Below are 27,116 nucleotides of genomic sequence, written 5' to 3'. Positions count from 1 at the left end.
GTTAATCAATGGCACTTCCATTAGAGTCCCATTTATTGTAGAAATCAAAGCACTTCTTAATGGACACAGGAACACCCCTACACATACACTCTGCTGCTATACCCCCAGGCCCGGTACATAAGAAGCAGGCAAAAATGCCCATTACCCAGTTTTTCCCTGTAGGGAGAAATACTGGAGTATCCTATATGTACTATACAGACAATCTGAACAGACCAATAGCAAATAAGGTGATTGAACTGGCAATTGAACACCTCCCAACAAACAAGTCCACTGGGGAATTCTACCGAACATTTAAAAAAAGAATTAACAAATTCTTGTGAAAGTCTTCCAAAAACTAGAAAAGAACACTTCCAAACTCATTTTACAAGGCTAGTATTACCCTAATACCAAAGACAGACAAGGACATAACAGGAAGAGAAATAATATCCCTGATGAACATAGATGCAAAGAAAATTTTTTTTAAATAAAAAATTTAACAGTACTTTGAAAGGAACATACACCATGATCCAGTGGGAAATATCCCAGGGTTGCAAGGATGGTTCAATATCCAGACATCAATGAATGTGATACACCACATTAATAAAATGAAGGATAAAAATCATATGGTCATCTCAGTAGGTACAGAAAAAGCATTAGAAAAATTCAACGTCCTTTCGTTATAATAACTCTCAACATATTAGAGTAGAAAGACTGTACCTTGACATAATGAAAGTTATATATGGCAAACCCACAGTTAATAGTGTACTTAACAGTAACAGCTAAAAGACAATAATGCCTTCTCTTGTCACTTCTATTTAATATAATACAACTGTAATAATCAAAAGAGCATTATACTGGCATAAAACTGAGATATATCAATGAAACAGAATAGCCTAGAAACAAACACATACATACAGAGTGAATTAATTTTCAACAAAGGGGTGAAGATTATAAAATGGGGAAAGAATAGACTTTCCAATAAATGGTGTAGGGAAAACTGTATTGCCACAGGAAAAAAAAAAAAGTTGAACTGGACCTCTGTCTTACAACATATACAACAATCATCTCAAAGTGGAAGATAAAAAACACTTGAATGTAAGACCTGTAAAACTCCTAGAAGAAAATATAGGAGATAAGCTCCTTGACATTGGTCTTGGCAATGATTTTTTGGATAGGCACCAAAAGCAAAAGCAACAAAAGAAAAATTAGACAGCTAGGACTACATCAAACTAAAAAGCTTCTGCTTAGCACTGGAAACCATCCACAAAATGAAAGGGAATGGGAGACAATATTTGCAAATCACATATCTAATAAGGGGTTAATATCCAAAACATACAAGGAACTCTTACATATCAATAACAAAAAATATTTTTAAAATGATAATGATAATCTTTATTAAAAATGGGCAGAGGACCCAAATAGACATTCCCCCCCACAAAAAAAAAATACAAATGGCCAAGAAGTACACGAAAATGTGCTTTACGTCACTAATGATGAGGACCATGCAAGTCAAAACCACAATGAGATATCACCTCACACCTGTTGAGACAGCTATCATCAAAAGACAAGAGATAACAAATACTGGCAAGGATGTGAAGAAAAGGGAACACTTGTACACTGTTTGTGGGAATGTAAGTTGGTACAGCCACTATGGAAAACATATGGAAATTAAAAATACAACTACTTTATGATCCAGCAATAGCCAAAGTATGGAAACAATGAGTGTCTATCAAGGGATGGATGGATCAAAAATGTGGAATACAGGCAATGGGATATTCAGCTTTAAAAAAGATGGAAATCCTGACATTTGTGACAACATGGATGAATCTGTGGGGCAGTATGTTAAGTGAGATGAGACACACAGAGAAACTCAAATACTGAATAGTATCAACTATATGTGTATTCAAAATAAAAAATAATGAACTGGTAGAAACACAGAGTAGAAAATCTGTTGCCAGTGGAAACTAGGGAGAAGTTGGTAAAAGGGTACAAACTTTCAGTTATAAGATGAATAAGTCCTGAGGATCTAATGTATAACAAGGTGACTATAGTTGATAACACTATATAATTGTTATATAATTATACAATACAATTATTATATAATTACTGTATAAATGAAATTTGCTAAGAGAGCAGAACTTAAACATATTCACACACAAAAATGGGATAAATATGTGAAATGAAGAATGTGCTAATTCACTCAGTGGGGTGAATCATTTCACAATGTATACATGTATCAAATCATCACTTTGTACACTTTAAATAACATAATTTTATTTTCAGTTATACCCCAATAAAGCTAGAAAATGACAGTAGCAGATAAATAAGTTCTGGAGATCGCTGTATAGCTTAGTTCCCATAGCTTTAAAAACATGTCATTGTATACTTAAACTTTTCCAAGAGGGTAGATCTTTTGTTAATTGTTCTTAGCACACACAAAATAATAATAATTATAATACAAAGGGCAGGAGGAAACTTTGGGAAGTGATGGATATGTTTATGTCCTTGATGATGCTAGTAATTTCATGGGCGTGTCCTTATCCCCAAACTCATCAAGTTTTACACATAGGTACCGTTTTTTGCTGGTGATTATACCTGGAAGTGGTTTAAAGAATAGTAACAGAGCCAAATTCAAGAACTAAGAGAGTGGGAAGAGAATATAAAAAGACTCAGTTAAAATCAAGCGATCCAGGGAGAAGTAGGACTTTCTTTAACCTCCAGGACATAGTCAGAAAAACTGTAAAATCCTTAGGTAAGCACCACACTCAGCATGGTTGAAAAACAACTTGGTTCCTTTATGAAGATTATAAATGGCCGAAGAAGGTGTCGAGTTCAATGGGACTAAGTGTCCTCCACCACCTGCCTCCACATGAGTTTACTATGGGTTAAGTATGACGTGCAGAGAATGCGGAATTTCCCACATGCCCCAACACAGGAGGACTAATGGATTAAAAGAGGAGCTCTGGAATCACAAAATGAATGAATGAATGAATGAATGAAGTGAGATCTCATGAAGAGACCCTGATTATCTCTAAAAGGCAAAGTATAATCAGCCACACTTTGTTAGATACCAACTGAGAGCACCAGTGATCAGGCAGACTGAGTTACACCACAGTGGATACCAACGGAGACAGGAGATGGTGGTAAGTCAGCCACACTTAATCTCTCTCTGATGGCCAGAGGCATGTGTGTCATCCTTGGTCTAAGACTACCATGGAAGAAGGAAAAGGAGAGGTGGCGGGAACTGTGAAAGTTAGCAGGCATGACTCATCTGGACTTCATCTGAGATGATAATAGTACATGAATTTTCCCAAAATAAAATCACTAGATGAGACTGGAATTCAGTAGCTCAATTCATCTGCTTTAAGCAGATTGTGCCAATTCCAAGAATTCAACCATAAATGCAAATTTTGAGAGAACAGACTTTGGAGGAAGAGTTTGTATTTCAATAGCCAGACTAGAAAAAGGCCTACCATGCAAAACTGGTTTAAGGTATATTCCATAGAAAAAGAATAGAGCAACCATCAAAAGAATTATTTCAATCGGAAAACCTAGAAAAATTAAGCTGGAGGGGAGAAAAACTTGGAAAGAGATTTGGGTATTGAATCCCACTCTCATTTCAATCTTCACTTCTTGATGCTATTAAGCTAATCCCTGTGATTTTAAAGAGCCACCCCATGGAGAATTCCCTGTCGGTCCAGTGGTTAGGACTCTGTGCTTTCACTGCAGAGGGTGTGGATTCAATCCCTGCTCTGGGAGCTAAAATCCTGCAAGCCACAAGGCAAAAAGAAAAGAAAAGAAAAGAAAAAAGCCCCCCATGGTCTTTTAGGACAAGTGGATGAAATTTCTAAAGGGAAGGCTTTTGGAGAGATAATAATGGCATGCTCCACAGACACATATCAATAACTAAGAATCGTTGTTTCCACTGAGGATAAGAATTGATAGATTTGAGTGATTCCAAGAGCAAGAAGTGACATCGATGATTTTCCAGGGCATAAACTAGGACTATTGGAAGTCTCTTAGACAAGCCAGCGTTCTACCCAATGATAGATTATAAATGGCTAAATAAACTGTCTATGGAATAAACTTTGGTATGCTTATGCCAAAAAATGGGATCTAAAAGTTTCTGAATTCTCAAGAGAGGAGTGCAGAATGACTGGAAATATCAGCAGGTTGGAAGAATCCTGGGATTGAAACGGAGTGTCTGTGTACTAAATAGATTTACTGACTAAAGATCATGGCAGGTACCATGAGCATAATCAGAAGGGGCTCAAAAGATACACAAAGTGTAAATAGATGAAGTCAGCCACTGTCAACAAATGTTGGGTAAGAAATAGGGAGACTAGTCAAGCTTTAGCAAAGTGGGAGCAGGTGATGAATTTTCCCAACTGAGTTCTAAAATAGGAAATGAAGGCAGGTCTGAACATTTGAGTTCAGTGTGTAGTTTTCAATTCTGCTACAGTGCTAATTAATTGTTTCACATATAGCTGTGCACCATAAAATAATGTCATTGTGGCATTTTTCTGGTTTTTTACTATCAATTAAACAACATATTACAGTTTATGTAATACAATACTTATTTAAAACTTTGTTTCATTAAAAGACAACACGATAAGACATTTTTTGCTTTCCCTTTCCAGGAATGTTCTTTGTGGAAAATTGGCTTGTGTTTGGCCACATAATACTACTTACAAAAGTGATGTTCGATCTGCAGTTTATTCATCTACTCAAGGACATGTATGCATAACTATTGGGTCATCAGTGAGATTAGGTGGAAGAGATTATGCCTATGTGGCTGATGGCACTGTGTGTGGTCCACAAATGGTAACAAAACATGTTCACTTATCTTTATCTGTGCTAAATTATGTAATTATCAGACACTATATTCCATGATGACTATCACAATCATACAAAGTGGATTTGAACCTGGTGCTGCCACTTATTTCCCAAGTGATATTGAAAAGATAATTAAACTAAGCCTCAGTTATCCAATCACGTTGATTTTTGGGTTAATCTGTCATCAGTCCTAATGTGAGAAGATGTGTTTTTAAGCACAAGATTCCACTAACTGACAGGTGATTTTCTTTAGGTCTTTGAATTCTGATGGTTTTAAATCATAAAATTCTAATTTTGAGGTTTTAATTTTTCCTGCTTCACAAAGGAACATAATCGAGCTTTCATATTTCTTCTGCTTACGTGTATGGTCAAAATATAAGTGTTGAGGAATTTGGGAGAACCAAACAAGAAGTCTGTACTGGGAGACCACAGTTACAGTGATGTACAAGCTGATGCTCATACATTCATGTAGTCAAAAAATAAAGGGAGAACACAAATGGTTCAGAGGCATAGTGAGTCAGTCTGGAAGTATGAGTGCCCACGTTTCAGAAAACATAAGGCAGCAGTTGTAAATCAGTGTGTTTCATGTAAATGGCATTTAGTACTTACTGGCTGGATTAAAAATAAAACAAAACGTTAAAATGGTTACTCAATTAGCTAGTTCTTATATCTGAGTTCAGCAATTTTATTCCCTTGGAAACTTGCTTCTTGTGGTCGACAGCTTCTAAAATGCTCCAGTGCTCCCACTTCCTGGTATTCACACCTCAGTGTAATCCTCTTCCCTTGTGTGTGCTCTGGATACAGTGACTGGCTTCTGAGAAAGATAATATGGCAGGGTTATGGAATGTCACTTACAAGATTAATTTTAAAAAGACAGTGGCTTCTGTTTTGCATTCTCTCTCTCTGTCTTTCTCCTGCCTTCTCAGATTGCTTGCTTTGCTGAAGCAAGGTACGTGATGGAGAAACTCATATGGAAAAGCAAATATTTTCTCCTATAGCTTTTTTTGTACCCTCTTCACAGACTTTAACAGAGCAAAAGCTTTTGATTTTCATCATGTCAATTTATCAGTTTTTCCTTTCATAGAGCATGCTTTTTGTGTCAAGTCTAAAAACCCTTCATCTAAACATAGGTCATGAAGATACTCTCCCAGGTTTTTTTCTAAAAATGTATAATATTGTGCTTTACATTTAAGTCTTTGTTTAATTTTAAGTTTATTTTATAACGTGTGAGGTTTAGGTTGAGGTTCATTTTTTTTGTACTTTGGTCAAAAATAAATTGGATATATTTTTGTGGGTCTATTTTTGGGTTGCCTAGATTGTTAAATTAATCTGCATGTCTGTCCATCCACCAGTATCATATTCTCTTGATTACTTTAGCAATTCAGTAAGCTTTAATAACAAGCAGAGTGATTCTTCTCATTTTATTTTTCTTTTAAAATATAGTTTTAGCTATTCTAGTTTAGCCCTGCACTTTTCCATATAGATTGTAAAATAAACTTATATGAGACAACAAAAAACTTTTCAGAAATTTAGTAAGAATTGTGTTAAAGCTATAGTTTAATTTGGGAAGGACGAATATCTTTACTACATTTAATCTTCCAATCCTTGAATATGCTAAGCCTCTTCAATTATTTAAGTGCTCATTGATTTCTTTCATCAGCATTTTATAATTTTCAAGATACAGGTGTTGTGCATCTTTTGTTAGACTTGTATCTCAGCACTTTATTCACTTTGGAGTAAGTATAAGCGATATTGTGTTTTTAATTTCACCTTTCACATGTTTATAGAAATGTAATCTTTATGTGTTGAACTTGTACCCCAAACCTTGCTGCATTATTTTATTAGTTCTAGAACTTTTTTGGGGGTAGAGTCCTTAGAATTTTGTATGTAGACAATCACTTCATTTTCAAATAAAGACAGTTTTTTTTTCTTTTATGGTCTACACACATATATATGTTTTTCCTTGCTTATTGCACTGGCTAGAGCTTCATGTACTATGTTAAATAAGAGTCTTGAGAGTGGACACCCTTGCTTTCTTCCTGATCTTAGGGGAAAACTTCCAGTCATTTACCATCAGCTATTTTATTAGCTGTAGGTTTAAATATGACATTTAAGAAAGTTGAGAAAGTTCCCTTCTACTCCTTGTTCACTCAGATTTTTTTCATTATAAATAGGTGCTGAGTTTTGTCAAATACTTTTTCTGTGTTAATTGATATAACCATGTGATTTTTCTTTTTTGGGAATATAGTTCTATTTCATCCAGATCATCTAAAAAACAATATGTGGAAATACATTAATGGTATTTGAGAAGTCTAGATTCATAAGAAAAACTAGCGTTTGTAAAGATAGTACATTTTCACTTATTCTGTGTTAGCTGGTGTAGCTTGATAGGAATGAGGAAGCACAAATGATTAAATTTAGGTGGAGGGGCTTCCCTGGTGGCGCAGTGGTTGACAGTCCGCCTGCCAATGCAGGGGACACGGGTTCGTGCCCCGGTCCGGGAAGATCCCGCATGCCACGGAGCGGCTGGGCCCGTGAGCCATGGCCGCTGAGCCTGCGCGTCCGGGGCCTGTGCTCCGCAACGGGAGAGGCCACAACGGTGAGAGGCCCATGTACCGCAAAAAAAAAAAAAAAAAAAAAAAATTAGGTGGAGAATTTTGGAAAATGTTTCAAAATTGCCAGAGACTTTGATCATGACTATCTAGGAGATTTAAGAGTGCCAAACGCCTCTGTGCAAGTTTTTTTTTTTTAACTCTTTAAATATGATAAAATATACATTATACAAAATTTACAGTTTTAACCATTTTCAAGTTTACAATTCAGTGGCATTAAGTACATTCACTTGACCATAAATAATCTATTCCATTAGTCAATTTGTCTGAATTTATGCCGGAAACACATGGTTATCATTGGTGTAGCTTTGTAGTAAGTTTTGAAATCAGGAAGTATGAGTCCTCCAACGTTGTTGTTTTATAACACTGTTTTGGTTATATAGAGCAGTGGTCCCCAACCTTTTTGGCACCAGGGACTGGTTTCATGGAAAACAATTTTTCCACAGATGGGGGGGTGCGGTAGGGGGATGGTTCAGGAGGTAATGCAAGCGATGGGGGGGATGGTTCAGGCGGTAATGTGAGCGATGGTTCAGGCTGTAGTTCAAACGATGGGGAGCAGCAGATGAAGCTTCATTAGCTCGCCTGCTGCTCACCTCCTGCTGTGCAGCCCGTTTCCTAACAGGCCAGGGACCAGTACCGGTCCACAGGCTGGGGGTTGGGGACCCTTATAGAGTCTCTTGGGATTCTATGTGCATTTTAGGATGGGCTTTTTATTTATGAAAAAAATATGTCTTTGGAATTTTGATAGACTGCATTGAATTTATAGATGCTTTGGATAGTATTGATATCTTAACAATATTACATCTTCCAGTCCATGAACACAGGATAGCTTTCTATTTTTCTGTTGTTCTTTTTAAAAATTTTTTCAGTATTTCTTTTTAGTTTTCAGTGTATGCTCCTTGGTTAAGTTTAGTTGTCTAATAATAGTGGATGCTATTCTATACTGAATTGTTTTCTTAATTTCCCTTTTAGAATGTCCATTGTTAAAGAAATGTATTTGCTTTTTGTATGTTAATACTTTATCCTGCAGCTTTAATGAATCCTTGATTAGTTCTAACAGGCATTTTGTGTATGTGGAGCTTTTAGAGTTGACATATAAGATCACATCATCTGCAAAGAGATAATTTTACTTCTTCCTTTACAATGTGTATGCCTTTCATTTTTTTCTTGCCTCATTGCTCTGGCTAGAACTTCCAGTATTATATTGAAGAGAAAGGGCAAAAGTAGACTGGCATACGCAATGTCATTTTACTCATTGGCTCTGTGTAAATTTTCAGAAAATAATTGCAAAATGCTAATTTTCGTTCTTATTTGATATATTCTTCTTTTCAATAATTTCATCATATGTTATGCTGATATATATATATATATTTTTTTGCGGTACGCGGGCCTCTCACTGTTGTGGCCTCTCCCGTTGCGGAGCACAGGCTCCGGACGCGCAGGCTTAGCGGCCATGGCTCACGGGCCCAGCTGCTCCGCGGCATGTGGGATCTTCCCGGACCGGGGCACGAACCCGTGTCCCCTGCATCGGCAGGCGGACTCTCAACCGCTGCGCCACCAGGGAAGCCCTATGCTGATATTTTTAAAGAAGTCAAAAGAACATAAGCTAGGAGCCTAGTTTAAAAAACAGAAAAAGGTAAATGAGGGAAAAAGTGAGTAATTTACCACTGGATTACCCACTTTGACGTAAGAAGGGTTTTGCAGTGGATCCAAATTAAGTTAAAATATTTCTCTTGCTGGATTATTCAGATCAATATTATAACAGGGATTCATGATAATTTATAATCCAAAATATTAATTTATATTTAAAACCCAAACTAAATTAATAAATTATGTTCCAGTTTCAGTTTTTGAGGGGACAAATCATTAATATTAATCTAACCAATTATTCATAACAGAACATTAACTCCCCTGATGGTGATTCTCAATTCAATTCCCAATTGTAAGTATCAAAACCAAAATTATATGACATTATTACATAAACTATGTTAAGGCAAGCACTCTCAGGGGGGGTTTCTTAAAGTTATTATTGTTTATTTTTGTATTGGAATGCCAGAATCTTTGTACCAATATCAAAGTAATACATAATAAAAAGTCTCAACAAGAGCATTTTTTGTACGTATATAGCAAATAGTTAATTCTTTCTTCACATCAAATTTGTGAATAATTATGAAGTATTGTTTGTTCTGTTTTAGTATTGTATAAATAAAACCTGCAAAGAAGTTCCTTTAATGGGGTATAATTGTAATGCCACTACAAAATGCAGAGGAAATGGGGTAAGTTACTTTTGTTTTCATAGTTCTAAATTTCATGTTATTTTTGTGGGTATTTCAAAGTCAAAATCTGTACTGTTTGGGAGAATTGAAAACCTAGGTCGCTTTTAAACAGACCCGGCCTAAGAATAGCTAACTAATATAAAGAAAATCAGCTGATTTCTAACCAATCCAAACTATTAAGTGAATTGTACTATGTGTGTACTGAATTTATTGTAAGCACTCACAACTTATGAATTGGTAACATGTTCAAATAAAAAACACTTATTATTTTCTCATGCAAATAAATGCATATTTTACTTACATTGTGAACATATTTGTTCTCCCTCATACTCTGCATAATTAAAACTTATGGCTATATAATATTTTACAGAAGGTATACTTAAAAAACATATTAGAGAATTTCTGATGTTCTTATGAAGAGGTTTCTGATAGAAAATATATCCTCCTGCAAAAAATATTTTATTTCTTCTCAATTGCTTATCTGTTTTAATCTGGTAATACAGATTTGTAGTTACTTTTATATTTAATTTTTACTTCTTAAAATGTATAATTTGGGTCTCTTTGTGTTACTATTTTCCTAAAGAAAATTAGTGTATGATTTAGTCAACATTATATGAATGATCCCAAATTAACCAAATTTATCAGTATTCAATTTTATAATTTTTAATTGATTGGTTTTAGAAGATATAAAGTGCTGCTGCATTGTCTTTAACTTTCTATGAGCTGTAAACAAAAAGGATAGCTACATTTTCATGTTTTGTCTTTTATTTTCTATACTTATAATTATTGGTCTGATCTTTTGGTTTCCTTTGTTCAATTATCTGTTTTTAAGCCTTCAGCCTTAATATTTTTTATAAAATCTCAAACCAAAGTTATAGATTATTGATACATTTTATTTAGTAATAATTAACATGCAATATTATATTAGTTTCAGGTGTATATTAGTTTCAGGTGTACAGCACAGTGATTTGATATTTTTATACATTATGAAATGAGCACGACAGTAAGACCAGGTTTTTGTACATCTTATTTTACAATACAAAGTTTTAGGAAAAAAAAAAAACCACATCCAAAATGTAGCTACTTTGACTTTGATGTTCCTGAGATATTCTATGCATTATGTTAATTTTTTCTAAAATTTATGTTACAGGGAAATTATAATCTATTTAGATTTGATATTCTAGATAAATGTTCTTTCTAACATGACATTGTCCGTCTACTTTAATGGGAGGAGTAGGGTACTGGAATACCACTTTTTTCAAAAAGTAAAGAAAAATGTATGTGGGAGGTATTCATTTAGAGGAGGTCCCATGTATCAACAATGGAAAAATGTTGCCTTTCCACATTAAAAATCCCTCTGTTGTCACAGGGCTATTAAATTTTAATTCCATTCTACCAAAACTTTGTAAGCTCTGTTGGACTGTCCTATTGCTTTCAGTCCTGCCAGAGAGAAACGTGATGCTAGTTTAATTCCTTTTACCTTGTGCCGAATGTTGTGAGATTACTTTTCTTTGTTTTCTGAGCTTAGAAGTATTGCTGACAAGTGTCTAAGGTATGTGTTTTTCATTTCATTTTTTCTACTAGGAAGTCAAATTACACATCCAGTCTGAAATAGCATGTCATTCTTCATTTAATAAAATTTAATAATATAAAATTTAATAATATTATTTATTTGGTTATTGCTTCTGCTCTAGCTGGCCATCTTTTTCTTTCATTAAGTTAGTCAAAATGCAATGATGGTAACTTCTGTTGCTTTATGTTGCTTAGATAATTGTAAATTAATTCAGTACAGGGGAAAAATTTTGGATTAGGTTTGAGGTAATTAATAAATGATACTGTAGTCCTAATTTCAAAACTTTATATTAAAATATTTATCACCTGTGCACTAAATATCAAAAAACAGAGGTATTGATATGTACAATAGAAGAACACTTTATGGAATTCAAGATTATAATTCAAACTCATTTTATTGAAATCCCTTTTGATATGTAGGGAAAAGAGATTGTTAAACACAACAATTTAGCGCTGTCAGTGTACATGAGCAGGACACAATATCTGTAGCAGAATTATAGGAAATATCCATATCTTTGAATATTACATCTATTTTTTAAATGTGCCAGTGCTATATTTATACCTTCAGGTATGGGAATACGTTCATAACATAACATTAGTGATATTTGTTTGGCAAAAACCTGGGAATGAGTGTTAATGTGTGTTTGTGTGTGTGGATGTACATGTTTATCTGTGAATATACATAACACAGAATATGCTTAGCAGTGGAGAGGGACTTAATTAGTGGGTGAAGACACATTTAATTTTGTGCATTTTAATTGTTTGAATTTTACAAAATTTTACTCAAGAATGAAAATTAACACTAAGCTATTGAAATGTAAAAGCATAAATAACATGGAAACTGCACTGAATATAAACTGCTAGCAATTCAAACTTATCATAAAGTTTTTTTTCTATCGTTTTTAATTATTTTTGGCATCTATGTTTTTCTTTTCTTATATTGGAAAATTTTTCACATAAAAATGGAATACAAATGGTTGATCAACAGTATTAAGTTTTGAAAGAAAGGGCTAAGATAATAAATTACAGTGGCCAAGTCAATTGATGGCAATTCGATCACGATATTTTTGTGTATAAATTAAAGGCCAGGGGCTTCCCTGGTGGCAGTGGTTGGGAGTCCACCTGCCGATGCAGGGGACACGGGTTCGTGCCCCGGTCCGGGAGGATCCCACATGCCGCGGAGCGGCTGTGCCCGTGGGCCATGGCCGCTGGGCCTGCGCGCGTCCGGAGCCTGTGCTCCACAACGGGAGAGGCCACAACAGTGAGAGGCCCGCGTACCGCAAAAAAAAAAAAGAAGAAGAAAATTAAAGGCCAGGAACATACTATCGGGCAGGGTAGTGATTCTGGCATTAACTGTTAGTATACTGCCAAATTTTTCACTACTTTTTCTAACCTATTTCTCACATTATGTAGTCTTAATAAACTCAATAAAACAGTGATTTTGTTCTTTTGAATGTATTTCTATATGACATATAAAGACTACCATGATTTATAGTGATTATATGTTTTTCTGTTTCAGATATGTAATAATTTAGGCAATTGTCATTGCTTTCCTGGGTATAGGCCTCCAGATTGTGAATTACAAATTGGTTCACCGGGAGGAAGTATTGATGATGGAAATGATCATAAATCTGGTGAGTAGAAATTAAACTTTAAAAAAAAATAGAATGCTTTATGAAATAATTAAAGAAATATACTGCCGAGTCAAATCTTTCATGATCTCCTGAGTAATTAATAGAGTTACCTTGAATAGTGGCTTTCATTAAATCAGTGTTAAATAGTATTTGTAACGTGGTTTCCTCAGAGAAACCCAGTTTTGATCATCTCAGTTACTAAGATAGAATATGGTACTCTTAAGTTTCAATAAATGTCATGGCATGAATGCAAAACAAATTCAAATATGGACGAATGAACACTATGTAAGTTGTTTGCATCCCGTGCTATTAAAAACTTTGTAGGTTATTAAAAAACAATTGTAGGATAAAGTGTTTATTCTGAATGAAATTTAGACAAAAACATATGACAAAATATAAGTATACACATTTATTAGGAAATAACAGTAAATCACATTTTGAGTGATGAAGTACAGGTTTATACTTTCTCTTTTTTCCACGAACAGCAAGTGGCTGTTCATTGATTCAACATCCATTTATGATAAAAACTCTCAACAAAGTGGGTATAGAGGGGCTATACCTCAACATAGTAGAACCCATATATGGAAAACCCAAAGCTACCATCATACTCAATGGTTAAAAGCTGAAAGCTTTTCCTCTAAGAACAGGAACAAGACAAGGATGTCCACGCCCACCACTTTTATTCAACATAGTATTGGAAGTCGTAGTCACGGCAATTAAACCAAAAAAACAAATAAAAGATAATGCAAGTTGTATTTTATGGGTATTTTATTCTTACTGGACTACATGGCCCAAATCAATTCATACATATCCATTTATAAAATTATTTTTGTGTTTGTATAATTTTGCTGGGACACCTGGACATCCATAAGCAGAAGAATTATTCTAGGCACAGACCTCATAACTTTCAAATATTAGGATCACAGTCCTAATACAAAATACAAAAGTATGCATCTCCTAGAAGATAACAGAAGAAAATCTAAGTGCCCTTAGAGAATGACATTTCAGATACAGCAGCATGAGCATGATCCATAAAAGAAAAAATTGGTAACTTGCACTTGATTAAAACGTAAAAGTTCTGTTCTGTACAGACAGTCAGAGAATGAAAAAAACAAGCCAGAAACTGGGAGAACATCTTTGCAAAACATATATCTGATATAGGACTGGTATTCAAAATATACCAAGCACTCTTGAAACTCAACAGTATGAAAATTGACAACCCAGTTTAAAAATGAGCAATGTTAAAGTGCTTATCTGGGCTCTCTTGTAGTTCTCTGAGCATCTCTAGAATGATTACATTGAATTCTTTGTTGAGCAATACCTAGATCTCCATTCCTTTGGTGGAGACCTCTTTCCCTGATTTTTCATGATTCCTGCAGCCTTGCGTAGGTGTCCATGCATTTGGAGATACAGTCACCCCTTCCAGACTTTGTAAACGATTTCCTAAGGGAAGCCTTTCACCTGTGGATGGAGGCATACTTGATCGTGCTGTGACCCTGGGACAACTGGTTCAGGGCGCCAAATGCAGGAGCACCTGGTGATACCAGGCCCAAAGGGATATAATGTCTCTTCGGCTCAGGCCACTGAGGTCCATATTATCAACTGTGTGGTCCTTGTGAGCAACTCGTGGGTCCATAGTGGCTGCAAGGACTGTTGGGCTCGAAGCAGGACCTCCAGGATCAGTAGCTAAGGACAAGGCCAGGCAGCAGTGGTGGCTGGAGATAGTGGCATGCACACACTTGGCCGTGGGGCCCAACTGCAGGTGCCCATGTGGTGGCAGAGGTCAGGTGCAGACGTGCTTGAAGCGATGGGCTGGAACCAACTATAGGCTCACTGGCCACTGCAGTGTTCCTGAGTGTCAGTGTGCTTTCCTACTGCTTCAAGCTCTACCTTGGGGTATGCATGCTGCAGGGAGACCAGTGATGGGGGTGGTCAGGCTCGGGGTGCACACCGATGGGCTAACTACAGGTAGGCACAGTGATGCCAACCAGTGTCAGAAGGCAGAGCCTGATCTGGATCCAACCAACAGCTACAGTATGCTCCTCTCCTGTGGCTGTACTCTTAGCCCCTGGAAAGAGTACACTGCTGTGGAGGTCAGTGATGGGGGTCTGGCTGGGGGTGTGCAGGTGCATAGCTGGGGGGCGGGGCTAGTTACAGGTGGGCATGGGTACCGGCCAATGACAGAGGCTGAGCCTGATCTGGATCTGATAACAGCTGCAGGGTCCATGGATGTCAGTGTGCTCTCCTGTGGCTGGACGCTCTCCTCACTGGCATGCACACTGCAGTAGAAGCCAGTGACAGGAATCAGGCTGGGAGCATGCCAGTGCACGGATGGAGGGGCTACCAACAAACAGGCAGCCATGGTGGTCTTGGCCAGTGACAGAAGGCAGGACCTGACTGTGCCTACAAACAGCTGTGGCTGGCAGGAGAGGGGGCAGGCTGGCTGCCTATGCATTCACCTGGGGTTGCAGGTTATTTCCGCTCAGTATTATATCAGAGTCTAGTCAGTATAAAAAGACCAAAAAAAAAAAAAAAAGCTCAAAAAGCATACAGATTGAAAAGAAAATCAGTCTTTATGTATAGATAATATGATCCTATATGCAGAAAATCCTAAGGAATCCACAAAAAATTTAGTAAGGTTGAAGAATATGAGATCAATGTGCAAAAAGCAATTGTATTCCTATAAACTAAGAGGAGACAATCCAACAATGACATTAAGAAACCAATTTTATTCACCACAGCATAAAAAGTAAAATACTTAGAAATAAATTTAGTGAAAAATTACATGATTTGTACACTGAAAATTTCAAACCATTGCTGATGTAAATTATAGAAAATTTATATAAATGGAGAGACAATGATGTTCGTGCCCCGGTCCGGGAAGATCCCACATGCCGCGGAGTGGCTGGGCCCGTGAGCCATGGCCGCTTAGCCTGCGCCTTCGGAGCCTGTGCTGCGCAATGGGAGAGGCCACAACAGTGAGAGGCCCGCGTACCGCAGAAAAAAAAAAAAAGGTGAAGCCTAAATGTATAAAACTTCAAGAAGAAAATATATGAGAAAACCTTAGTGACTTTGGATTAAATAAGGATTTTTTTTACATATGACACCAAAAGCACAATCCAAGGAGAAAAGGTGAAAACTTGGACATCACCAAAATTAAAAGCTTTTGCTCTTCAAAAGTCACTGTTAGGCGTATACCTAATAAAGTATTTATATTCAGAATATGTACAAATTTTATATTCAGAATATATAATCTTTGAAACTTAATAATGAAAAACCAACAGCCTTCTAAAAATGGGCAAAACACTTAAACAGACACTTTACCAAAGAAGATATATGGATTGGCAAATAAGCACAAGTAAAGATGCCCAACATCATTGTTCATCAAGGAAATGCAAATTAAAGTCACAATTAGACACCATAACATTCCTTTAAATTTCGTTTAAATTTAAAGGACTAACCACATGAAGTTTTACCAATATGTGAGGGTAGTGTCTCATACACTACTGTTGAAATGTAAAATTGTACAGTTGCAGCTTCTTAAAATGGTAAACTTTTACCTACCATGTAATCTAGTCACTTTACTATTTTATTTACCCAAGAGAATAGAATGCCTTCTCCCATACCAAACTTTGTATACAAATGTTCATAACAGCTTTAGATGTAATAGATAAAAGTTGGAAACAACCCAAATACAAATCAACAGGTGATGGATCAAGGACGTGTGGTATATCCAAACAATAGTATATATTGAACAGTAAAAAGGAACAAGCTATTGTTAAAAGTACCAACATGGATGGATGTCAACATTTACGCTGTGTGAAAGAAGCAAGACTAAAATGAATACAGACTGTCTGACTCTGTATTAAATTGTAGAACACACAAACTAATTGATAGGGAGAGAATGCAGATCAAATCAGTGGTTGCTTGTTTGGGGGAGTGGCATCACGGCAGCGCCATATATAGGCAAGTAGAAACTTTTGTGGATGATGGATATATTCACGACAGTTGAGCCTGGGAGTACGTGGATTTGAACTGCACGGATCCACTCATACACAGATTTTTTTCAATAAATACTACAGTACTACAGCATCTGAGGTTGATTGAATCCACGGAAGGGCAACTGCGAATATGGTGGAACCTGGGCTAAGAAGGGACCTAGAATACGCAGGACCAACGCTAAAGTTAAACATGGATTTAGACTGCTCAGAGTGGATTCCCCTGACCCCTGCATTGTTTAAGGGTCAACTGTCTTTTGATTGATGTGGTGGTTTTATAGATATATACATATAATAAAACCTGTAAAATTGTACATCTCAAATAGGTGCATGTATTATGTGTCTAAAATAACTCAGTAAAGCTGTTAAAACAGCAAAATTTAAATGACATCTAAGACAAAAGTCACACTATTTTGTTGTCAAATCTTTGAGCTGTAAAATTACGGCATGCATGCATTTCTGTTATTATGTTATAGTTCAGTAAAAAATTTACTAAATAAATAATAATGGAAGAGATCGATACACATGTAACCTTTGGAGAGGAATGATGATTAGAAAATGTCCGGAGGATGCTTTGGGGAGTCTAACAGGGTATGTTTTGAGATCTGGATGATTTTTCTAATTCTTTGTTAACATATTTATTTACTGTGTACTTTTCTGAATTGCATAATACTTCAAGTTTTTAGGTGTAAGAAATAACGAAAGGGCATAAATATGTCGTTGAACGTCAACGAGAGGGGAAAAATACACACAACACACACTTTATGTATAGGTAGATACAGATACCAGGATAGGTATAGATATGGATTTTATTCATACGTATAAAATATAAATACTAGATGGAGAAACATGAGTCATTTCAAAATGGTTTCCTCCAAGGAGAGAAGCTATGTGACTTGGCGAGGGAGAGGGATGGCGGTTTTTCCCAGTATTTTGCTGAATTTTTAACTTAAGCCCTATTAATATATCACCTTTTAAAATATGATGCCATAAATAAGCAGCACGTAATAAGCAGACCTCAAAATATGTATACAGTATCGTAATAATTAAACAAATATGCATAAAAGATGACTAGTAAATCTATGAAAAATGTACCATTGAAGTTTTGGCTATGAGCTTAAATGTCCTTTTGTTTTCTCCTATAAGAGTTTGCAAGGTATTAAACTTTCGATTAGGTATATGATTTTATATGTACACATATGATTAAAGTGAAATAAATATAAATTTATTCAAATGTTCTATGTTTCATTTCTAGTTACAATTTTTACTAAAAAAGGCTACAATGCACATCAGAACTGGCTTATTTTGAGTTTCTACATTGTTCTGCCCTTTTTCATAATTTTCACCATTATGATCATGAAGCGAAATGAAATAAGAAAATCATGCAACAAAGAGAGTGCAGAATATGAGGGGTAAATATGATTTTACAAATAATTTATTATTTTAAATTGTGCTGGTCATTAACCAGTGTCATAAATTCATAATTGCATAACATTTGTTACATTTATTATTAAATATGTGCTATTTTAAATCTAAGGTAAATGGCATTTTAACCATTTTGTTTTCCCAGTAGTTCATTGTTAGTATATTAAGGCAAGTCAAAATTTTGACTGCTCCAGAACTGTTCTCCTGATGAATATTCCACACTGTACTAGGGACTTAATATGTCAGAGAAGAATATATTTGGTGTATCATTTTAAGTTCCTTTCTAGTTGGATCTAAATTAAGTATGAGTCTTTGTTTCCTTTGGGGAAACCTTTTTTTTCCAATTTAGAATTTGTGTTAAACATGTCACTAATAAACCCTTGAACCTCATAATATTTCTATCTCTTTAGTAGTCTCAAATACTGTTAAAAAATCTCTACAGAATTCCTTTGAAATCAGATACTGTTTCTTACACATCTGTGCAGACTATTTTCTTACATTTGTGCATCTTCTCTTCTGATGACCTAACATTTAACTCATTGAAGGTAAGAAACCCTCATATTAATCCCAAAATGTAACATCACGAATGAGGATTTCAGCTTCAAAGTTACATTTTCTTTGAAAGCTATCATTACTAGTCCATTTTATGAAGACACGCTCAATTGCACACACATTACATGCATATCGTTCAGGGAAGTGATGGATCATATTCCCTGAAAGAGGAAGTGACTTAATTGGCCTATCACGAGCCTTTACAGAGGAAAAGAGAAAAAGAGAATTCAAAGAAAGTCCTGACAGGTAATATCGTAGAGGGAACGTGAGTAAAGTACATGCTCAATACATCTTCACATCCAAAAATTTCTGCTGCACCCAGCGTTAATGACTGTTCGTTTATAAACTCTCCCAGCAGGCCTGGGATGCGCACCATTCGGCCCTCCATCTTTGTTTATTCTATAAGTGTATATACTGGAGTCACTGAAAACATAATTTTCATCAGATGGAAAAAATCATCTTGTAGCCATATGTTTATTTCCATCATGCATTAGGCTGGGGCTATGGGGTTTAGGTAGGAAGATCACAGAGGTGGAACGTCATTCTCATCACATCGATATCAAAGGCAAATACTACCAACTGATAACTTAATATCAACCTTGATTACCTGGAGGAAGTAGTGTTTGTCAGGTATTTCCGGAAAACATGAAAACACCTGTAAGATTATTTTTCTCCCTTTTTATACTAAAATCTATAAAAGGAAGCAACTAAACGTACCCCATATGTTTTTGTTTTTTGAGCAGCTCTTCACTTTTGGGTTCTATAAGACGTTCCAGAATCATCTTGTATATTCCTGGCCACAGGCCTAGAAGCAGGCATTTCTACAAGGATTCTTGGTTTCTTTTATTGGAGAACAATATTAGAAACAACTCTAGATGCTAGGTGTGCTCCTTGCTTCTTGTATTCCATTGCGTCTAGATCCTCACAATAGATGGATATATAAATTCAATATATGTGTACAACACATACATACACACACCTGTCTTTATATATCCTGCAGATAAGGCCTTTATCAGATATAAAAATTGCAAATGTTTTCTTCAGCTATGTGTCATATTTTCATTCTAACTACAGTGTCTTTTGCTGAGGAAAAGTTTTTAATTTTATCATTATTTTCCTTCTTAGATTATGCTTTTGTTGTTATATTTAAAAGCTCACCACCAAACCCAAGGTCACTCAGATTTTCTCCTGTGCTTTCTTCTTGAAGATTTATAGCTTTGCATTTCACATTTAGATCTATGATCCATTTTAAGATAATTTTTGTGTAAAATTTGAAGTAAATTTAGAGTAAGGTGTGAAGTATGTGATAAGGTTTGTATTTTTGCATATGTATGCCAAATGGTCCAGCACCATTTGTTGAAAGAACTATCGTATCTTCATCAAAATGCCTTTGCACCTTTGTTGAAAACCAACTGACCAATATATATGTAGGTCTAATTTTGAATGAAGGAAATAAGATGTTTTTTATTTTCATGGTCAATTTTACAGTGCAAGTCTGCTTATTTATAGGATAATGATTTTTTTTCTGTAATGTTCTTTTTCCAAGTTTCAAACATTAGAATGTGATTTTCTCTTTAATTCATATTTGCAAATAAGTTTGCCTAAAGGAAAGATGTGAGTTATCTTTTTCACATGCCACAGGTTAAGTAAATAAATAAAGGTATAAATTCCTTTAAAATCCTCTTTTACGTTGAAGTTTGTCTCTTAGAAAGCAGAATGGAAAGAAAATAATGCTTCATGAAGATTGGTTTTCTCTGCCTTCATAATGAAGTTAAACTGCATTAAAATGTATTAATATTTGGCAAGGTTTGAAAAAGACTTTTTGCTGTTGTTGCTTTTAACTCACACTAAAAATTGTGCAGGCAGAGGGCTAGACATGGGAGACTTAGTAGAAGACTAACTTTTCTTAGAGTGGACCACAGACCACACACCTAAGAACTTCCATTTAATCACTTTCTGCAAGACCAAGAGGAAATATCATAGTTAGGGTGAATACACATTTGGGTTGAAGCCAGGAATACAACACAAATTACTTGGGCTTCCAGAAGGAATATATTTCAAATATATATACTTAGATATACATACATATATATATAACCTAAATATTCATTTATAGAGAAGTTTTATGTATGTAACTATATATATCATATATATAACTATGCATATATATATATATGCTTTCTGACATCTTAATGGGTATGAGGTTGTAGCTTATCATGGTTTTTATTTGCATTGTCGTAATGATTAATGAGCATCTTTTCATGTGCTTATATTCCATTCATATATCTTCTTTGGAGAAATGTCTATTCAAGTCCTTTGGCCATTTTTGAATCAGATTGTTTGGGGTTTTGTTGTTGTTGAATTTTAGGAGTTCTCTACATATTCTGTATATTCATCTCTTATCAGGTATATGATTTGCAAATTCTCCCATTTTTTGGTTGCCTTTTTATTTGTAATATTCTGGGTATATAGCCAAAAGCAGTTTCTCCAAGAGCTACTTGTACACCAATGTTCATTGCACCTTTGTTCACAATAGCTAAAGATGGAAGCGACACAAGTGTCCATCAACAGATGAATGGATAAAGCAAAATGTGGTTTAAACATGCAATGGAATATTTATGATCTAGCCTTCAAAAGGCAGGAAATTCTGACACATGCTACAAGGCAGATGAATGAACCTTGAGGACATTATGTTACATGAAATAACCTAGTCACAAAAGACAAATACTGTATGAGTTCACTAACATGAGGTACCCGGAGTAGTCAAATTCCTAGAGAGAGAAAATAAAATGGTGGTTGCCAGGGTTTGGGATAGGAAGGAATGAGGAGTTATTGTTCAATGGGTATAGAGTTTCAGTTTTTCAAAATGAAGAGTTTTGGAGATGGTAGCTGGTGATGTTTGTACAACATTGAATATACTTAATAGCAATAAACTGTACACTAAAAAATAGGATGGTAAATTTTATGTTATGTGTGTTTTACCATAATAAAAATTAATCTATAACAAAAGAGGCAAGGATATACAACAGAGAAAAGACAGTCTCTTCAATAAGTGTGCTGGGGAAACTGGACAGCTATATGTAAAAGAATGAAATTAGAACACTCCCTAACACCATACACAAAAATAAACTCAAAATGCATTAAAGACCTAAATGTAAGACCGGACACTGTAAAACTCTTAGAGGAAAACATAGGAAGAACACTCTTTGACATAAATCACAGCAAGATCCTTTTTGACCCACCTCCTAGTGTAATGCAAATAAAAACAAAAATAAACAAATGGGACCTAATGTAACTTAAAAGCTTTTGCACAGCAAAGGAAACTATAAACAACATGAAAAGACAACCTCAGAATGGGAGAAAATATTTGCAAACAAATCAACAGACAAAGGGTTAATCTCCAAAATATATAAACATCTCATGCAGCTCAATGTTAAAAAAAAAAAAACCCAATTAAAAAATGGGCAGAAGACCTAAATAGTCATTTCTCCAAAGAAGACATACAGATGGCCAAGAGGCACATGAAAAGCTGCTCAACATTACTAATTATTAGAGAAATGCAAATCAAAACTACAATGAGGTATCACCTCACACCAGTTAGGATGGGCATCATCAGAAAATCTACAAACAACAAATGCTGGAGAAGGTGTGGAGAAAAGGGAACCCTGTTGCACCGTTGGTGGGACAGCAGGGGGAAGGTGGCTCGGGAGGGCCCCATCGTCCTTGGCGGGCCCACACCCCCAAGTGTTACATTCCCCCGGCTGTAAATTGATATGGCCACTATGGAAAACAGTATGGAGGTTCCTTAAAAAACTAAAAATACCATATGACCCAGTAATCCCACTACTGGGCATATATCCAGAGAAAACCACAATTCAAAAAGACACATGTACGCCAGTGTTCATTACAGCACTACTTACAATAGCCAAGTCATGGAAGCAACCTAAATGCCCATCAACAGAAGAATGGATAAACAAGAGGTGGTACATATATACAATGGAATAGTACTTAGCCACAAAAAGGAACGAAGTTGGTTCATTGGTAGAGAAGTGGATGGACCTAGAGACTGTCATAGAGTGAAGCAAGTCAGAAAGAAAAACAAATATTGTATATTAACGCATATATGTGGAATTCAGAAAAATGGTACAGAAGAACCGTTTGCAGGGCAGAAATAGACACAGATGTAGAGAACAAACGTATGGACACCAAGGGGGGAAGGCAGGGGAGGGAGGGATGAATTGGGAGATTGGGATTGACATATATACACTACTATGTATAAAACAGATAACTAATAAAAACCTGCTGTAAAAAAAAACCTAAAAAATGCACACCTTTATACATATAAATACATATTCATATATAAATACATATTCATATATGAATACACACATTTAATGTTTAGCTTTTTATTTGGACTGCTTAGTTTTCTAAGAAACAAACTTACCTATAATGAATATTTCAGTTAATCTATTATAGTTGATTTTTTATTTTTTACTGTCTGTGTTCCTTTGCGTGAGTGTTTTGATCTGAGACTTAAAACAGAAATCTGGCAGTAGATACAGTTAAAGTAGGAAACCGCCTGCTACTAAAGATATTGTGAATTTCTATTTTCTTTTTCTTTCACTAGTCATTCAGCCATTGTACCAGAGAGTTATGACGTGGACTATTAATGTTGCCAAGAACTTCATCATCAAGTGGGTTACATGCAGAAGAGAAGGTGTTTTATAACCCTATGATACCACTGAATACGTTTAAAATGTCAAATTTTTGAAAATAAAGCACACTTGGGCAGGAGGAAGTCTCCCCTATGCTTCTGGGCATACACCTGGCCACAGGTGGAGTCTGGGTCCACGGAGCCGTAGCCACACTTCCACCCCTCACCCCACTCACCCTCCCCCCACCAGCCCCACCATCTCCACCCGCCCCACCCCCCGCCCCCAGGCCAGCCCCCCAGCCCCTCCCTGCCCCGCCCCTCCGCCCGCTCTGCCCTCCCTCCCTGCGCCTCCCCGCCGTGGCCTAGAGCGCAGGGCTCCACGCGCTCGCTGCACCGTTTCCAGTCAACCCCGGTGGCGAGGCCAGCTGGCCACGCAATGCTGTCTCTCTTGCTGCTCCTCTCAGGGCTGGGCCTGCTGACCTCCACGGGCCATCGTAAGTGAGGACCCTGCTGGATAGGAGGGTGGCCCGTCGTCGCAGGGTCCCTTGGCACGGGGGTCGTCGCCCTCCTTGCTGCAGAAGCCCAGGCCAGGCTGGGGAGAGTCCGGCGTCAGGTCCGAGCCCAACCAGTTTCAGGGTCTTGGCGGGCCCGCTGGTCGGAGGGCTCTGAGCAGGACTGAGTTAGTTGTCCCTCACTCCGCGACCCTGCACTGCAAGAGGGGGCGCCTGTCTTCCAGGGAGGTGGGGGGAGGAGGGAGCCTGGATGGGGTCCTGGGAGCAGCCCTTCTTCACCTACCCAGGGCTGAGGTCAGCCAGCCCCGAGGGTCTCTGGACGGTGGTGGGGTAGTAACACTCCCGCTTCTAGAGGAACCTCTTCCTGGAACCCTGCGCAGTATGATTGTGTGTGTGTGTGTGTGTGTGTGCGCGCGCGCGCGTGTGCGTGTGTGTGTGTGTGTGTGCGCGTGCATGTGTGCGCGCGCATGCCCGCTGGGGCTCGGAAGATCCACGAGTGATGTGATAGGAGAGGACAAGTAAGAGAAGGATAAGGATGCTGCCGTGCGCTGGGGAACGATCACACCTGTTTTGCTCACTGTAGGTTCTGAAATATCACTTATACAAATTACAGTGCCACAGAAGACTGGGACAAAGGTCTCAGAAACTCCTGTCATTAAGAAATCATTCTTTGTGTTTTACGGGTATTTTATTCTTTCTGGACTACATGGTCCAAATCAGTTCATACATATCATTTATAAAGTTATTTTTGTGTTTATATTTATTTTGTTAAATAGCCATTTTGTCTGAATAAGAGCAAATGTTTTAATATTTTATTTTTTTCATTATGTCACAATCAATACATAAACATTGTAAGGTACATAAACATACATACACACATATTTTTAAATTACAGACTCAGGAAAAAAAAATAATTGACCAAGTTTCTATTTCACAAAAAGTCTACTGGACCTTTTATCTCTAAAAAAAATAGTTTTAATATTTATTATATTAGTGAGATCATACTAATACATTCAATTCTTGTGATAACTATGTTCTATAAAGCCCCAAACGCTGAATTAGCTATTGCTGAATCAACATTTCAAAGGGAAATACGTATGTATCTCATAGAGATTGCGATCTTAAATCCTGCAACTTCTCATCCTGGAAGATTCTATTTTCCCTAATTTACAAAGGAGAAGTGAAAAGTGACTTGCCTGGGGCCATGTCAGCAATAGGTACCATAGCTGAGATTCCGACACCCTGCAACTGGCCTCAGAACCCAAGCTTCCTCAATACAGTGCCAACTCCATCTTCTGGTCATCTCTGCAGCAGAGCTGCAATAAGAAGGCAGAGTATATCAGCTGTTCAGCCTCAGCTGGGAGTGTGAGCCTTGTTACAAATGAATTTTTGGCCATTTGTTCGTAAACTCAAATGATCCAAAAAGAGCTACAAATATTGATTTAGGGGCTAACAAATAAATCTGAGCAAATAGGCAAATTTGCAGATATGGAATAATTGAATAATGATGATTGACTATATTTTGTAACATAATTTAAAAATAAATATAAACTCAATAAGATTTGAAAGGTAATATATACACCAGCTATTTTTTTTTTTTTTTTGCAGATTGTATTGTTATTTAGATTGAAAGCTTGAGACATTTTGTTACTGAAAACAAGTTCCTGTGCCCAACGCACAGTGAGGCCAAGCAAACCAAAACGTAGGAGTTTGGAGCAGAGAAAAGTTTATTGTGGGGCCATGTAGGGAGACAGGTGGCTCCTGACCCCCAAAACCCTGAACTCCTCCAAGGGTTTCAGCAAAGCACTTTTAAAGGCAAGATGAAGGAGGAGCGAGGTTGGTTGTTACAAACCTCTTTGCAGCTGTCCACGTAGGTCAGGTCACATGCTCCTGTAACCCTCCAACAAAACAAATATTATTCTCTGTTCTGCAACTTTTTATCTCCATATGAATAGACTCTTAAAGGTCAGAGCCTTGAAAATAGGCTCTCCTGTATATTTCAGGCTACAGGCAACATTCTTTACAAAAGGCACAGAGCCAGCATAACTAAGCACAGGCAACAGAGCACCAGGCTAAAGTAAGAAACAGACCTAATACAGAGTGAGATTGGTTCTTCCCTGTTACAATTTTACATACAAATTCTCAGGATTAATTAGAAAGTTTAACAAAGGATAACTGGGCACTGAAAAATGGATTAGTATCTGTAATAATGATGAAAAAGCTGCAAGGTGTTGAGGGAGGTGATGCTTCCAAGTCTCCATCACACACTAGCTCGGTGCCAAAATAGTTCTTCAGTTTCCTTAACTGTAAAATGGGTATGATAGAACCATACCTCGCTCTTAAGTATATTGTGAGACTTTGAGGTAATTTAAAGAGTGCTTAGCCATAATGCAAAGAACATATTTTTTACATTTCATTTTTACCAAGAAGGTACAGGTATATTTTGTTGTTGAAACAGATTTCTGCCTCAAATAATGGTATATGGTGGTATCATTATGTGATATGCAGAATATGGAAGGCAAACTCTACATTTTTACTCTCAAACAATAGGATAAAGGAAGGGAATGTACTATGGAGCCCTACATCAAGGACACCCTACATCAAGGACACAGGACAAAAATCCCGGAATTAACGGAGCCCCCATAGCAACTGTTGCCATGGGCTCTCCTAATCTGTACCGGACAGCCCTTCTCCCCGACTCCATATTAGGCAAAATAATCACCATGTAGTAACCTTGAAGCATCCTGACCAATCACCTAATGCCATCCTGCCAGCAGGAATTTTCTTTGTCTTGAGGCTATAAAAGTTGGCTACTAGCCCACAAAGGGGGTCAGCTCTCCGTGGTCTATCAGGAAGTGGGCCTGCTGCATTCACCTCTCGTTAGTGTGCCCCTCACTAACTCTGCTCTTTGCTCTCAATAAACTCACTCTTTTCTAAAATACTTCGTGTCTAGAAATTCTTCTTCCAACCCGCGCTCAGACCACGACATTTTGGTGGCCCGTACGGGGAACATCTCCGGGGGGATCTCCTCCCCCGACCTCCTCTCCTCATTTCTTGGGACCCTCT

The 27,116-nt window shown here is 36.9% G+C and overlaps 1 protein-coding gene across 1 annotated transcript in view; it reads left to right on the top strand.

Annotated features, from left to right (window-relative positions):
• The window catches only part of LOC307179804 (disintegrin and metalloproteinase domain-containing protein 18-like), a gene marked incomplete at its 3' end in the record, with an annotated part of 77,641 nt that extends 54,087 nt beyond the window's left edge, over positions 1-23,554 (top strand). The window contains exons 16-20 of the mRNA XM_079909456.1: positions 4,620-4,803; positions 9,623-9,703; positions 12,795-12,909; positions 18,163-18,319; positions 23,512-23,554. Coding sequence (XP_079765582.1) covers positions 4,620-4,803; positions 9,623-9,703; positions 12,795-12,909; positions 18,163-18,319; positions 23,512-23,554 — 580 coding nt within the window. The remainder of the gene's footprint in view (positions 1-4,619; positions 4,804-9,622; positions 9,704-12,794; positions 12,910-18,162; positions 18,320-23,511) is intronic.
• Positions 23,555-27,116: the final 3,562 nt, after the last annotated feature.

This window comes from Stenella coeruleoalba, assembly GCF_951394435.1.
Source record: "Stenella coeruleoalba genome assembly, chromosome: 21".
Taxonomy (NCBI): Eukaryota; Metazoa; Chordata; class Mammalia; order Artiodactyla; family Delphinidae; genus Stenella; species Stenella coeruleoalba.
The sequence above is the reverse complement of the archived record's forward strand: the minus strand, read 5'-3'. Positions and strand labels throughout refer to the sequence as shown.